At 61.4% G+C, this 15,834-nt stretch overlaps 1 protein-coding gene across 3 annotated transcripts in view; it reads right to left on the bottom strand.

Annotated features, from left to right (window-relative positions):
• LOC119963344 overlaps positions 1 to 15,834 on the bottom strand; it is an 88,087-nt gene that overhangs the window by 49,706 nt on the left and 22,547 nt on the right. Inside the window, exons 7-8 of one of the 3 annotated variants that reach the window (XM_038792348.1) lie at positions 4,200 to 4,303; positions 1,129 to 1,318 (exon numbers count right to left, since the gene is read on the bottom strand). The exons of the other annotated variants lie outside the window; for them this stretch is intronic. Of the exons in view, the coding sequence (XP_038648276.1) occupies positions 4,213 to 4,303 (91 nt within the window). The 3' untranslated portion in view covers positions 1,129 to 1,318; positions 4,200 to 4,212. Of the gene's footprint in view, positions 1 to 1,128; positions 1,319 to 4,199; positions 4,304 to 15,834 lie in introns of those variants that run through there. 3 annotated transcript variants of the gene reach the window in all.

Here is a 15,834-nt window from a genome sequence, read left to right as displayed (position 1 = left end):
GATCAAATTTGCCCTGAGAGGGTCGGTACAGGGATTCGCCAGGCGGTGGCAACCTTTCCTTGACTTTTTAGATCAGAGATAGACGTTCGGGGTCGTGGCAGCAGCAACCCGGGGGGGGGGGGGGGGGAGGGAGGGGGGGGGAGGAGGGAGGGGGGGGAGGGAGGGGGGGGGAGGGGAGAGGGAGGGGGGGGGAGGGAGGGGGGGGGGGAGGGGAGGGGGGGGAGGGGGGGGGGCAGCAAGGGTCGTGGGGGGACATGCACGACTGTAACGCGGGCAAGTCTGCTCGCTGCTCATGTCTGAAACTGTAGGCTGCCTTGTTTGTTAAGGTTGCCTGGGGGGGGGGGGGGGGTGAGGACTGGTGCGCGCGAGAGGGCGGGCGTGGGAGGGACATTTGCCTAGAGGGATTGTGTTTTAAATAATTTAAAAATTAGTAGGGGTAAATGTTTGTATGGAAAAACTCTTTCAATAAAAATTATTTAAAAAAAAAAGAAAGACGTTGACTGGAAGTCATACCAGTTCATCACAGATCCTTATACTTGTATATTTATTAATATTTTCTTTCCCTTTCCACCACCCTTTCCGCTCTGTGCAGTTTCTGTGTGTCTTTGCGTGTATTGAGAGTGGGGCGAGTTCAGAAGGGGGGATTGGGAAAGGGGTAGTAGATAGTCAGTTACATTTTCTGTCTGTTTAATTATGATATTGTACATAATAAAAGGTTACTTCTGTTTAGAGTTACAAACCTGGTGACTAGTTCATTGGACTCAACCAAGAACCTCAAGTATTTAAATAAAATATGCTTTCACATGTGTTGCGACTCTGGGTCAAGTGGGGCTGGAATTGACCGCACTCTAGCCCAGGGTGTCATGACAATAGATAACGCATTAATTAATTTTTCTGTGAAGTGAAAGATACTTCTCTGTTTGTGGATCAAGTGCCAAGAGAAGCTGGCAATAAATGTGCGTAAGTGATTGAAGAGTACAAATTCTATTATCAAATAAAATAGTCGGATACACCAGTCCAGCTATCTAATTGGGTATTTCATACTCAATACCCTCTTTCTTCATGGTCAAGTCATTGTAACACTGGTAAAGTTGGGTTAATATAAATGATGAAAACAACTAGTTTGAATGAGGTTTGACTCTTTAATAGACTTTAGCTGAAAATAAATCCGAATGTGTTTGTCTCTTGCTGATGGCAGTGACAATCATTGAACTGCAAAACACTGAGGTGAACTTCCAGAGTTCGTGCAGGGGATCCATGAGGCTGTTTTTCTGATTCTTGCCAGCTGTGATGTTGGATTTTTCCTTAGCCATCCTCACTTTGAATTGCAGGAAATATATGAATGAATAAAATCATAAAGAAAACATTTTGAATAAGTCAGTTTAGAATTATTTCAGAATAAAGAAACAAGAAGAGTCTCTTCTGATAGAGTACTGGTTAACATCTACCTGTGATTTTTTTAAATTTTGAAAGCGCAAGTCATTGTCTTAACATGTTCTAGAAAGATAATTTAGGTAAACACATCAATCACTGCGGGCGGAGTTCTCCTACGTGGGACGATAGGCCTGGTGGCGAGGGCAGAGACTGGGAATGTTTCCCACTGCAGAGGCTGATGGGAAACACAGCATACCTTCCCGACCTATTTAATTATGTATCTGGATGTTTTATTCTGTCTTTCATGTTGGGACATGTCTGATGGTATGCATCCAACCATCATATTTGAGCACCATATTTAAAAAGTGCCCAGAATCCTTACCGTTAGCACTTAACTATTGAGACATCCGGATAGGGAGATGAAGGTTCAGCAAGTTTCCTAATGCCTCCCTGTGCATCCTCCTTGATCATGTTGAGGTCAGGAGAGATATTCTGTCCCCGGCTGATGGTAGCTGGAGGCCCAGCAGGGTAACCAAGGCTGAATGGGTGCAGGTGGCCAATGCAGTAGGTTCACAGGGGTTCACAGGAAGTCAACAAACCAGTGCCCAAGAGGATGACCAAGCTTATTCTCTCCGCCAAGGTAAGTCTCATCCATGGTCACATAGTCCACGATATCAAAGTCCAAGGCCCAGTGGAAACGGCATGTCCTGCCTCACAGCCCCACTTCAGTGCATCCACTCTGTAGTGGAGTGACCACTGCATGGAGGTAGGAGGTCGGTGGGGAGGTGGTACACGGCCTAGGCGAAGAAGGAACTAGCAGTCTCCCCCTCACATATGTATATGACACTTCTTGGGGCGGGATTCTCCCGCAATCGGCGGGGGGGGGGGGGTGGGGCATACCGGCGCCAAAGAGTCGTGTGAACCACTCCGGCGTTGGGCCACCCGGAAGGTGCGGAATCCTCCGCCTGTCCGGGTGCTAGACCGGCGCTGGAGTGGTTGGTGCCGCGCCAACCGGCACCGAAGGGCCTCGACTGGCCGGCACGAGTTGGCGCATGCGCAGAACCGCAGGCGTGTTTCCTGCGCATGTCAGAGGGTTTCTTCTCTGCGCCGGCCATGGCGGAGCTTTACAGAGGCCGGAGCAGAGGGAAAGAGTGCCCCCATGGCACAGGCCCGCCCGCAGATTGGTGGGCCCCAATCGCGGGCCAGGCCACCATGGGAGCCCCCTCCTAGGGCCGGATCCCCCCACGTCCCCCCGAGAACTCTGCAGGCCCCATTCCAAACTAGGTCCCGCCGGAACTCGTCTAATCCACACCGGCGGGACTGGCCGAAAGCGGGCGGCCGCTCGGCCCATCGGCCCGGAGAATCGCCGGGGGAGGGGTGGGGGGGGGGGGGGGGGGCGCAGCCAACAGCCCACAACAGGCGCGGCAAAATCCCTGCCCAAAAACTGGCACCGGAGAATTCGGCAGCCGGCATCAGAGCGACGGGGCGGGATTTTCGCCGTCCACCCTGCGATTCTCCGACCCGGTGGGGGGTCGGAGAATCCCGCCCCTTATGTGTGGATGTGCTCAATTCCCCGGATGGAGCTGGTCCACTGATGACTGGTCAAATGGGCAGGGAGGAAATGAGGAATGAACTACATTCAATTCTGCAGCCGCGTATCAGGCAATGTCTCTCAGTTGTCCTCTTCCTTGGGCAGGAGAAGCTTCAGCACAATCGAGCAGAACAGGAGAAGATGAGAGGGAGGGTCAACCATGGCTCAGAGCTCTAACCAAGTTCGTTGAGGGGCTTCAGACCTGATGGGAGACGAGTGGGACAGGGCCATCAGTGATGGTGATCTCGGACTTGGATGTCCACATAGTAAAGATTCGTCCATTAAATGGAAATTTAGGGTTAAATGTGCCTCAAACTTGGGGGCATGTGTACTGTCACTATCACTCTCTGAACCTTCCTCTCTCACTACACTTTGCAGCATCCCTATTAGTGCTTGGGGAAGAGCCGGGAGTTCCAGAGCCAGTCTGGCATCACTCAGCTGAAGCTCCTGTGTAGAAACCTCCCACCTTCCTGACCGGCACCATGGACATAAAGATCTGCTCACCATTCCAGGCGAGGCGATCCAAGGGTCTCCTAGCTGGAGGCCTCTTGACCACTCCTCATTATCTGTGATGTGAGCAAGGCCCTAAAGGAAAGACCTGACCTTCACACACCGCATTGGTCCAGACCTGTCCTGGACTGGCGTGTTTTCCCACTGATGCTACAGAGAATTGGACACGGGAGGATGATTCCGGTCGAGCTTTAAGCTGCATTCCCTGAGAGGGACGAAAATCGCTTTCATCCAGGTATCCAGTGAGATTGCCGATCTGCTATTGTGTACACCATCGGAAGGTCCCACGGCAACTTGACGGCAGCGTAAAGCTTCCATATACAACATGGAGTAGCATTGGGATGCTTTCATTGCTATTATTCAGGATATCAAATCCCCCAAATACTGGGCAGGAAGCATTTGCCACCCACATATCAGTAGAGATGGTCATCCCGGTGGAGGAGCAGATTCCAGCTGAATTCCAAGTTGGAATTGTGAACAGTAAACTCTGTGCTTCTTAACTAATGGTGCAGAGTTCTAACACTGCTAAAAGTTCACATGGGCTGCACAGGGTTGGGAAACAAAGGCATTGCTTCATTTTCACTGGAGTTCCTCTTTGCCTCACAAATGTTCTTCCTTCAAACATGGCTTCTCTGGTCTTTGGGAATGGGGGATAAGGATAAAAAGTACTGAAGGTTTCACAGACTGGGTAAAGTTGGTTGGCCGACAGCTGCAGAATACTTACTCTCAAAATTCTCTCAACTTTGCCGCGATATCTTTTTAATGAGGTGCTTCACCCATCTGGCTTCAGGATCCACACAAACCTTTGTCCCGTCTTTAAGAGTGATTCTGTAAAGAGTTGTAAAATTATTTCAAATTCTCAGTAATGCAGCCGCACTGTAAATACAATCTATCTGTATAACTACTTCCTTGTATCCATTTGTCTGTGTCTGCTTAATGTGGGTGGCTGGTTAAACTGCAAAAGGGCAAAAGAGGATGATGGTGGTGGGCAGCACAGAGCCGGAGAGAGACGATTGGGGAAGCAGGAAGCCGGAGAGAGAGGATTGGGGCAGCAGGGAGCCGGAGAAGAGAAATCGGGGTAGCAGAGAGCCGGAGAGAGAGGATCGGTGGCAGAGAGCCAGAGAGAGAGGATCGGGGTAGCACAGAGCCGGAGAGAGAGGATCGGGGCAGGGAGCCGGAGAGAGAGGATCGGGGCAGGGAGCCGAAGAGAGAGGATCGGGGCAGAGAGCCGGAGAGAGAGGATCGGGGTAGCACAGAGCCGGAGAGAGAGGATCGGGGCAGGGAGCTGGAGAGAGAGGATCGGGGCAGGGAGCCGGAGAGAGAGGATCGGGGCAGGGAGCCGGAGAGAGAGGATCGGGGCAGAGAGCCGGAGAGAGAGGACCGGGGCAGGGAGCCGGAGAGAGAGGATCGGGGCAGGGAGCCGAGAGAGAGGATCGGGTAGCAGGGAGCCGGAGAGAGAGGATCGGGGTAGCAGGGAGCCTGAGAGAGAGGATCGGGGTAGCAGGGAGCCGGAGAGAGAGGATCGGGGTAGCAGGGAGCCGGAGAGAGAGGATCGGGGCAGAGAGCCAGAGAGAGAGGATCGGGGTAGCACAGAGCCGGAGAGAGAGGATCGGGGCAGGGAGCCGGAGAGAGAGGATCGGGGCAGGGAGCCGAAGAGAGAGGATTGGGGCAGAGAGCCGGAGAGAGAGGATCGGGGTAGCACAGAGCCGGAGAGAGAGGATCGGGGCAGGGAGCCCTAGAGAGAGGATCGGGGCAGGGAGCCGGAGAGAGAGGATCGGGGCAGGGAGCCGGAGAGAGGATCGGGGCAGGGAGCTGAGAGAGAGGACCGGGGCAGGGAGCCGTAGAGAGAGGATCGGGCAGGGAGCCTGGAGAGAGAGGATCGGGGTTAGCAGTGGACCGCCGGAGAGAGAGGATCGGGGTGCAGGGGAGCCGGAGAGAGAGGATCGAGGCAGGGAGCCGGAGAGAGAGGACGGGCAGGGAGCCGAGAGAGGTAGGATTCGGGTAGCAGGGAGCGAAAGAGGATCGGGTAACGGGAGCCGGAGAGAGAGGATCGGGGTAGCAGGGAGCCGGAGAGAGAGGATCGGGGTAGCAGAGTGCCGGAGAGAGAGGATCGGGGTAGCAGGGAGCCGGAGAGAAAGGATCGGGGCAGGGAGCCGGAGAGAGAGGATCGGGGTAGCAGGGAGCCGGATAGAGAGGATCGGGGTAGCAGGGAGCCGGAGAGGGAGGATCGGGGCAGAGAGCCGGAGAGAGAGGATCGGGGCAGGGAGCCGGAGAGAAAGGATCGGGGCGGGGAGCCGGAGAGAAAGGATCGGGGCGGGAGCCGGAGAGAGAGGATCGGGGTAGCAGGGAGCCGGAGAGAGAGGATCGGGGCAGCAGGGAGCCAGAGAGAGAGGATCGGGGCAGGGAGCTGGAGAGAGAGGATCGGGGCAGGAGTCGGAGAGAGAGGATCGGGGCAGGGAGCCGGAGAGAGAGGATCGGGGTAGCAGGGAGCTGGAGAGAGAGGACCGGGGCAGGGAGCCGGAGAGACAGGATCGGGGCAGGGAGTCGGAGAGAGAGGATCGGGGTCGCAGGGAGCCGGAGAGAGAGGATCGGGGTAGCAGGGAGGCGGAGAGAGAGGATCGGGGTAGCAGGGAGCCGGAGAGAGAGGATCGGGGTAGCAGGGAGGCGGAGAGAGAGGATCGGGGTAGCAGGGAGCCGGAGAGAGAGGATCGGGGCAGGGAGCCGGAGTGAGAGGATCGGGGCAGGGAGCCGGAGAGAGAGGATCGGGGCAGGGAGCCGGAGAGAGAGTATCGGGGATGCAGAAAGCCGGAGAAAGGGGATCGGGGTAGGGAGCCGGAGTGAGAGGATCGGGGCAGGGAGCCGGAGAGAGAGGATCGGGGTAGCAGGGAGCTGGGGAGAGAGGATCGGGGCAGGGAGCCGGAGACAGAGGATCGGCGTAGCAGGGAGCCGGAGAGAGAGGATTGGGGTAGCAGGGAGCCGGAGAGAGAGGATCGGGGTAGCAGAGAGCCAGAGAGAGAGGATCGGGGTAGCAGGGAGCCGGAGAGTGAGGATCGGGGCAGAGAGCCGGAGAGAGAGGATCGGGGTAGAGAGCCGGAGAGAGAAGATCGGGGCAGCAGGGAGCCGGAGAGAGAGGATCGGGGTAGCAGGGAGCCGGAGAGAGAGGATCGGGGTAGCAGGGAGCCGGAGAGAGAGGATCGGGGTAGCAGGGAGCCGGAGAGAGAGGATCGGGGCAGCAGGAAGTCGGAGAGAGAGGATCAGGGTAGGGAGCCGGAGTGAGAGGGTTGGGGCAGGGAGCCGGAGAGAGAGGATCGGGGTAGCAGGGAGCCGGAGAGAGAGGATCGGGGTAGCAGGGAGCCGGAGAGAGAGGATCGGGGCAGGGAGCCGGAGACAGAGGATCGGGGTAGCAGAGAGCCAGAGAGAGAGGATCGGGGCAGAGGGAGCTGGAGAGAGAGGATCGGGGCAGGGAGCCGGAGAGAGAGGATCGGGGCAGGGAGCCGGAGAGAGGATCGGGGCAGGGAGCCGGAGAGAGAGGATCGGGGCAGGGAGCCGGAGAAAGAGGATCGGGGTAGCAGGGAGCCGGAGAGAGAGGATCGGGGCAGGGAGCCGGAGAGAGCGGATCGGGGCAGGGAGCCGGAGAGAGAGGATCGGGGTAGCAGGGAGCCGGAGAGAGAGGATCGGGGCAGGGAGCCGGAGAGAGAGGATCGCGGCAGGGAGCTGGAGAGAGAGGATCGGGGCAGCAGGGAGCCGGAGAGAGAGGCTCGGGGCAGGGAGCCGGAGAGAGCGGATCGGGGCAGGGAGCCGGAGAGAGAGGATCGGGGTAGCAGGGAGCCGGAGAGAGAGGATCGGGGTAGCAGGGAGCCGGAGAGAGAGAATCGGGGCAGGGAGCCGGAGAGAGAGGATCGGGGTAGCAGGGAGCCAGAGAGAGAGGATCGGGGCAGGGAGCCGGAGAGAGAGGATCGGGGCAGGGAAACGGAGAGTGAGGATAAGGGTAGCAGGGAGCCGGAGAGAGAGGATCGGGGTAGCAGGGAGCCGGAGAGAGAGGGTCGGGGTAGCAGGGAGCCGGAGAGAGAGGATCGGAGCAGGGAGCCGGAGAGAGAGGATCGGGGCAGGGAGCCGGAGAGAGAGGATCGGTGCAGGGAGCCGGAGAGAGAGGATCGGGGCAGGGAGCCGGAGAGAGAGGATCGGGGTAGCAGGGAGCCGGAGAGAGAGGATCGGGGCAGGGAGCCGGAGAAAGAGGATCGGGGAGGCAGAAAGCCGGAGAGAGAGGATCGGGGTAGCAGGGAGCCGGAGAGAGAGGATCGGGGCAGCAGGGAGTCGGAGTGAGAGGATCGGGGCAAGGAGCCGGAGAGAGAGAATCGGGGTAGCAGAGAGCCGGAGAGAGAGGATCGGGGTAGCAGGGAGCCGGAGAGAGAGGGTCGCGGTAGCAGGGAGCCAGAGAGAGAGGATCGAGGCAGGGAGCCGGAGAGAGAGGATCAGGGTAGCAGAGAACAAGAGAGAGAGGATCGGGGCAGCAGGGAGCCGGACAGAGAGGATCGGGGCAGGGAGCCGGAGAGAGAGTATCGGGGTAGCAGGGAGCCGGAGGAAGGGGATCGGGTCAGAGAGCTGGAGAGAGAGGATTGGGGTACGGAGCCGGGTAGAGAGGATCGGGGTAGGGAGCTGGAGATAGAGGATCGGGGCAGGGAGCCGGAGAGAGAGGATCAGGGCAGGGAGCCGGAGAGTGAGGATCGGGGTAGCAGGGAGCCGGAGAGAGAGGATCGGGGTAGCAGGGAGCCGGAGAGAGAGGATCGGGGCAGCAGGGAGCCAGAGAGAGAGGATCGAGGCAGGGAGCCGGAGGGAGAGGATCGGGGCCGGGAGCCGGAGAGAGAGGATCGGGGCAGGGAGCTGGAGAGGGAAAATCGGGGCAGTGAGCCGGAGAGAGAGGATCGGGGTAGGGAGCCGGAGAGGGAGGATCGGGGCAGCAGGGAGCCGGAGAGAGAGGATCGGGGTAGGGAGCCGGAGAGGGAGGATCGGGGTAAGGAGCTGGAGAGAGGGGATCGGGGCAGGGAGCCGGAGAGAGAGGATAGGGGAAGGGAGCCGGAGAGAGAGGATCGGGGTAGGGAGCCGGAGAGGGAGGATCAGGGTAGCAGAGAGCCGGAGAGAGAGGATCAGGGTAGCAGAGAGCCGGAGAGAGAGGATCGGGGTAGCTGGAGCCGGAGAGAGAGGATCGGGGCAGGGAGCCGGAGAGAGAGGATCGGGGTAGCAGGGAGCCGGAGAGAGAGGATCGGGGTAGCAGGGAGCTGGAGAGAGAGGATCGTGGGAGCAGAGACCCGGAGAGAGAGGATCGGGGTAGCAGGGAGCCGGAGAGAGAGGATCGGGGCAGAGAGCCGGAGAGAGAGGATCGGGGCAGGGAGCCGGAGAGAGAGGATCGGGGTAGCAGGGAGCCGGAGAGAGAGCATCAGGGAAGGGAGACGGAGAGAGAGGATCGGGGCAATGAGCCGGAGACAGAGGATCAGGGTCCAGAGAGAGCCGGAGAGAGAGGATCGGGGTAGCAGGGAGCCGGAGAGAGAGGATCGGGGCAGGGAGCCGGAGAGAGAGGATCGGGGTAGCAGGGAGCCGGAGAGAGAGGATCGGGGCAGCAGGGAGCCGGAGAGAGAGGATCGGGGCAGGGAGCCGGAGAGAGAGGATCGGGGCAGGGAGCCGGAGAGAGAGGATCGGGGCAGAGAGCCGGAGAGAGAGGATCGGGGTAGCAGGGAGCCGGAGAGAGAGGATCGGGGAAGGGAGACGGAGAGAGAGGATCGGGGCAGGGAGCCGGAGAGAGAGGATCGGGGCAAAGAGCCGGAGACAGAGGATCGGGGCAGAGAGTCAGAGAGAGGATCGGGGCAGGGAGGCGGAGAGAGAGGATCGGGGTAGCAGGGAGCCGGAGAGAGAGGATCGGGGTAGCAGGGAGCCGGAGAGAGAGGATCGGGGCAGGGAGCCGGAGAGAGAGGATTGGGGCAGCAGGGAGCCGGAGAGAGAGGATCGGGGCAGGGAGCCGGAGAGAGAGGATCGGGGCAGCAGGGAGCCGGAGAGAGAGGATCGGGGAGGCAGAAAGCCGGAGAGAGAGGATCGGGGTAGCAGGGAGCCAGAGAGAGAGGATCGGTGTAGCAGGGAGCCGGAGTGAGAGGATCGGGGTAGCAGGGAGCCGGAGAGAGAGGATCGGGGTAGCAGGGAGCCGGAGAGAGAGGATCGGGGTAGCAGAGAGCCGGAGAGAGAGGATCGGGGTAGCAGAGAGCCGGAGGGACAGGATCGCGGCAGGGAGCCGGAGAGAGAGGATCGGGGCAGGGAGCCGGAGAGAGAGGATCGGGGCAGGGAGCCGGAAAGAGAGGATCGGGGCAGAAAGCCGGAGAGAGAGGATCGGGGCAGGAAGCCGGAGAGAGAGGATCGGGGCAGAGAGCCGTAGAGAGAGGATCGGGGTAGCAGGGAGCCGGAGAGAGAGGATCGGGGCAGGGAGCAGGAGAGAGAGGATCGGGGTAGCAGGGAGCCGGAGAGAGAGGATCGGGGTAGCAGGGAGCCGGAGAGAGAGGATTGGGGCAGGGAGCCGGAGAGAGAGGATCGGGGCAGGGAGCCGGAGAGAGAGGATCGGGGCAGCAGGGAGTCGGAGAGAGAGGATCGGGGCAGGGAGCCGGAGAGAGCGGATCGGGGCAGGGAGCCGGAGAGAGAGGATCGGGGAGCAGGGAGCCGGAGAGAGAGCATCGGGGTAGCAGGGAGCCGGAGAGAGAGGATCGGGGTAGCAGGGTGCCGGAGAGAGAGCATCGGGGCAGGGAGCCGGAGAGAGAGGATCGGGGTAGCAGGGAGCTGGAGAGAGAGGATCGGGGTAGCAGGGAGCCGGAGAGAGAGGATCGGGGCAGGGAGCCGGATAGAGTGGATCGGGGAAGGGAGTCGGAGAGAGAGGATCGGGGTAGCAGGGAGCCGGAGAGAGAGGATCGGGGCAGGGAGCCGGAGAGAGAGGAACGGGGCTGGAGAGAGCCGCAGAGAGAGGATCGGGGTAGCAGGGAGCCGGAGAGAGAGGATCGGGGTAGCAGGGAGCCGGAGAGAGAGGATCGGGGCAGGGAGTCGGAGAGAGAGGCTCGGGGCAGGGAGCCGGAGAGAGGATCGGGGCAGGGAGCCGGAGAGAGAGCATCGGGGTAGCAGGGAGCCGGAGAGAGAGGATCGGGGCAGGGAGCTGGAGAGGGAGGATCGGGGCAGGGAGCCGGAGAGAGAGGATCGGGGCAGGGAGCCGGAGAGAGAGGATCGGGGTAGCAGGGAGCCGGAGAGAGAGGATCGGGGCAGGGAGCCGGAGAGAGAGGGTCGGGGCTGGAGAGATCCGCAGAGAGAGGATCGGGGTAGCAGGGAGCCGGAGAGAGAGGATCGGGGCAGGGAGCCGGAGAGGGAAGATCGGGGTATCAGGGAGCCGGAATGAGAGGATCGGGGCAGCAGGGAGCCGGAGAGAGCGGATCGGGGCAGAGAGCCGGAGAGAGAGGATCGGGGTAGCAGGGAGCCGGAGAGAGAGGATTGGGGCAGGGAGACGGAGAGAGAGGATCGGGGCCGGGAGCCGGAGAGAGAGGATCGGGGCAGGGAGCCGGAGAGAGAGGATCGGGGCAGCAGGGAGTCGGAGAGAGAGGATCGGGGCAGGGAGCCGGAGAGAGCGGATCGGGGCAGGGAGCCGGAGAGAGAGGATCGGGGCAGCAGAGAGCCGGAGAGAGAGGATCGGGGTAGCAGAGAGCCGGAGGGACAGGATCGCGGCAGGGAGCCGGAGAGAGAGGATCGGGGCAGGGAGCCGGAGAGAGAGGATCGGGGCAGGGAGCCGGAAAGAGAGGATCGGGGCAGAAAGCCGGAGAGAGAGGATCGGGGCAGGAAGCCGGAGAGAGAGGATCGGGGCAGAGAGCCGTAGAGAGAGGATCGGGGTAGCAGGGAGCCGGAGAGAGAGGATCGGGGCAGGGAGCCGGAGAGAGAGGATCGGGGTAGCAGGGAGCCGGAGAGAGAGGATCGGGGTAGCAGGGAGCCGGAGAGAGAGGATTGGGGCAGGGAGCCGGAGAGAGAGGATCGGGGCAGGGAGCCGGAGAGAGAGGATCGGGGCAGCAGGGAGTCGGAGAGAGAGGATCGGGGCAGGGAGCCGGAGAGAGCGGATCGGGGCAGGGAGCCGGAGAGAGAGGATCGGGGCAGCAGGGAGCCGGAGAGAGAGCATCGGGGTAGCAGGGAGCCGGAGAGAGAGGATCGGGGTAGCAGGGTGCCGGAGAGAGAGCATCGGGGCAGGGAGCCGGAGAGAGAGGATCGGGGTAGCAGGGAGCTGGAGAGAGAGGATCGGGGTAGCAGGGAGCCGGAGAGAGAGGATCGGGGCCGGGAGCCGGATAGAGTGGATCGGGGAAGGGAGTCGGAGAGAGAGGATCGGGGTAGCAGGGAGCCGGAGAGAGAGGATCGGGGCAGGGAGCCGGAGAGAGAGGAACGGGGCTGGAGAGAGCCGCAGAGAGAGGATCGGGGTAGCAGGGAGCCGGAGAGAGAGGATCGGGGTAGCAGGGAGCCGGAGAGAGAGGATCGGGGCAGGGAGTCGGAGAGAGAGGCTCGGGGCAGGGAGCCGGAGAGAGGATCGGGGCAGGGAGCCGGAGAGAGAGCATCGGGGTAGCAGGGAGCCGGAGAGAGAGGATCGGGGCAGGGAGCTGGAGAGGGAGGATCGGGGCAGGGAGCCGGAGAGAGAGGATCGGGGCAGGGAGCCGGAGAGAGAGGATCGGGGTAGCAGGGAGCCGGAGAGAGAGGATCGGGGCAGGGAGCCGGAGAGAGAGGGTCGGGGCTGGAGAGATCCGCAGAGAGAGGATCGGGGTAGCAGGGAGCCGGAGAGAGAGGATCGGGGCAGGGAGCCGGAGAGGGAAGATCGGGGTATCAGGGAGCCGGAATGAGAGGATCGGGGCAGCAGGGAGCCGGAGAGAGCGGATCGGGGCAGAGAGCCGGAGAGAGAGGATCGGGGTAGCAGGGAGCCGGAGAGAGAGGATTGGGGCAGGGAGACGGAGAGAGAGGATCGGGGCCGGGAGCCGAGAGAGAGGATCGGGGCAGGGAGCCGGAGAGAGAGGATCGGGGCAGCAGGGAGTCGGAGAGAGAGGATCGGGGCAGGGAGCCGGAGAGAGCGGATCGGGGCAGGGAGCCGGAGAGAGAGGATCGGGGCAGCAGGGAGCCGGAGAGAGAGCATCGGGGTAGCAGGGAGCCGGAGAGAGAGGATCGGGGTAGCAGGGAGCCGGAGAGAGAGGATCGGGGCAGGGAGCCGGATAGAGTGGATCGGGGAAGGGAGTCGGAGAGAGAGGATCGGGGCAGGGAGCTGGAGAGAGAGGATCGGGGCAGGGAGGCGGAGAGAGAGGATCGGGGCTGGAGAGAGCCGCAGAGAGAGGATCGGGGCAGCAGGGAGCCGGTGAGAGACGATCGGGGTGTCAGGGAGCCGGAGAGAGAGGATCGGGGCAGCAGGGAGCCGGAGAGAGAAGATCGGGGTAGGGAGCCGGAGAGAGAGGATCGGGAAGCAGGGAGCCGGAGAGAGAGGATCGGGACAGGGAGCCGGAGAGAGAGGATCGTGGTAGCAGGCAGCCGGAGAGAGAGGATCGGGGTAGCAGAGAGCCGGAGAGAGAGGATCGGGGTAGCAGGGAGCCGGAGAGAGAGGATCGGGGCAGGGAGCCGGAGAGAGAGGAACGGGGCTGGAGAGAGCCGCAGAGAGAGGATCGGGGTAGCAGGGAGCCGGAGAGAGAGGATCGGGGTAGCAGGGAGCCGGAGAGAGAGGATCGGGGCAGGGAGTCGGAGAGAGAGGCTCGGGGCAGGGAGCCGGAGAGAGGATCGGGGCAGGGAGCCGGAGAGAGAGGATCGGGGTAGGAGGGAGCCGGAGAGAGAGGATCGGGGCAGGGAGCCGGAGAGAGAGGATCGGGGTAGCAGGGAGCCGGAGAGAGAGGATCGGGGCAGGGAGCCGGAGAGAGAGGGTCGGGGCTGGAGAGAGCCGCAGAGAGAGGATCGGGGTAGCAGGGAGCCGGAGAGAGAGGATCGGGGCAGGGAGCCGGAGAGGGAAGATCGGGGTATCAGGGAGCCGGAATGAGAGGATCGGGGCAGCAGGGAGCCGGAGAGAGCGGATCGGGGCAGAGAGCCGGTGAGAGAGGATCGGGGTAGCAGGGAGCCGGAGAGAGAGGATCGGGGTAGCAGGGAGCTGGAGAGAGAGGATCGGGGCAGCAGGGAGCTGGAGAGAGAGGATCGGGGCAGCAGGGAGCCGGAGAGAGAGGATCGGGGCAGCAGGGAGCCGGAGAGAGAGGATCGGGGTAGCAGGGAGCCGGAGACAGAGGATCGGGGTAGCAGGGAGCCGGAGAGAGAGGATCGGGGTAGCAGGGAGCTGGAGAGAGAGGATCGGGGCAGCAGGGAGCCGGAGAGAGAGGATCGGGGTAGCAGGGAGCCGGAGACAGAGGATCGGGGTAGCAGGGAGCCGGAGAGAGAGGATCGGGGTAGCAGGGAGCCGGTGAAAGACGATCGGGGCAGGGAGCCGGAGAGAGAGGATCGGGGCAGGGAGTCGGAGAGAGAGGATCGGGGCAGGGAGCCGGAGAGAGAGGATCGGGGCAGGGTTCCGTAGAGAGAGGATCGGGGCAGGGAGCCGGAGAGAGAGGATCGGGGAAGGGCTCCGTAGAGAGAGGATCGGGGCAGGGTTCCGTAGAGAGAGGATCGGGGTAGCAGAGAGACCGAGAGAGAGGATCGGGACAGCAGGGAGACGGAGAGAGAGGATTGGGGCAGCAGGGAGCCGGAGAGAGAGGATCGGCGCAGGGAGACGGAGAGAGAGGATCGGGGCTGGGAGCTAGAGAGAGAGGATCGGGGTAGCAGGGAGCCTGAGAGAGAGGATCGGGGTAGCAGGGAGCCGGAGAGAGAGGATCGGGGTAGCAGGGAGCCGGAGAGAGAGGATCGGGGTAGCAGGGAGCCGGAGAGAGAGGATCGGGGTAGCAGGGAGCCGGAGAGAGAGGATCGGTGTAGCAGGGAGCCGGAGAGAGAGGATCGGGGTAGCAGGGAGCCTGAGAGAGAGGATCGGGGTAGCAGGGAGCCGGAGAGAGAGGATCGGGGCAGGGAGCCGGAGAGAGAGGATCTGGGTAGCAGGGAGCTGGAGAGAGAGGATCAGGGTAGCATGGAGCCTGAGAGAGAGGATCGGGGGAGCAGGGAGCCGGAGGGAGAGGATCCGGGGAGCAGGGAGCCGGAGAGAGAGGATCGGGGTAGCCGGGAGCAGGAGAGAGAGAGGATCGGGGAAGAGAGCCGGAGAGAGAGGATCGGGGCAGGGAGCCGGAGAGAGAGGATCGGGGTAGCAGGGAGCCGCAGAGAGAGGATCGGGGCAGGGAGCCGGAGAGAAGCATCGGGGAAGAGAGTCGGAGAGAGAGAATCGGGGCAGGGAGTCGGAGAGAGTGGATCGGGTCAGCAGGGGCCGTCCTGGTTTGGGGGGGGGGGCTCCACGGTGGCCTGGCCCGCGATCGGGGCCTACTGATCGGCGAGCGGATGGGTTCCATAGGAGGCCGATGCTCCTCCGCGCCAGGCCCCTGTAGGGCTCCGCCAAAATGCCGGCGCGGAGTCAGGAACCCACGCGCATACGCGGAATTACAGTGTAGATGCTGAGAGGATGTTTCCTCTTGTGAGAAAGCTGCTGGCCTCTGGGTCCTTGAAGCCTGGGAAAGGCCAATCGGTGGCCTGTTAACTGCCTGAGTGGCTCATCTCGAAAAGACACCACACAGGTGTCTCTCCGGCTTTCCGGTATTTTCTGTTTTATTTCAGATTTTCAATGCCTGCAGTATTTTTCTTTTCTGTCAGTGGGGAAGTGAACTTGCTGTATTACAGATTGTACAATATTGGTAACTGATGCAACCATCAATTCACTCGAAGGCACATGTCGAAGTAAACAGTGATTTTAATCAGCTTACAACTTTGCCTGCCTGTGACCGGTACAATACTGAAGGCGGTCCTGCAGGTCTGCTGCTCTTATACGTCCTAAAAGGGGCGGAGCCATGGGCGGAGCCCATACATGCTCCACATCTCCCCCTGTGGGTGAAGCCACACAGTGGCCCAAAGATGGAGCCCACAGGGTTAATAACATAGTATAACATAATACAGTATACTGGTGAATTAACAGTATTTATACATTCACCACAGTAACAATCCAAAGAGCCCCAGTTTCTATAGCAGCCATGTTATTCTGTCCAGGCTCCATTTGACTCCCTAACTCAACCCCAGGAAATTTACATTCTTGGTTGGAGCCGACTAACACGATTCCCGGCTGGGTCACTGTCTGTGTGGAGTCTGCACGTCCTCCCCCTGTGTGCGTGGGTTTCCTCCGGGTGCTCCGGTTTCCTCCCACAGTCCAAAGATGTGCGGGTTAGGTG

Source organism: Scyliorhinus canicula, chromosome 3, assembly GCF_902713615.1.
Source record: "Scyliorhinus canicula chromosome 3, sScyCan1.1, whole genome shotgun sequence".
NCBI lineage: Eukaryota > Metazoa > Chordata > Chondrichthyes > Carcharhiniformes > Scyliorhinidae > Scyliorhinus > Scyliorhinus canicula.
The sequence above is the reverse complement of the archived record's forward strand: the minus strand, read 5'-3'. Positions and strand labels throughout refer to the sequence as shown.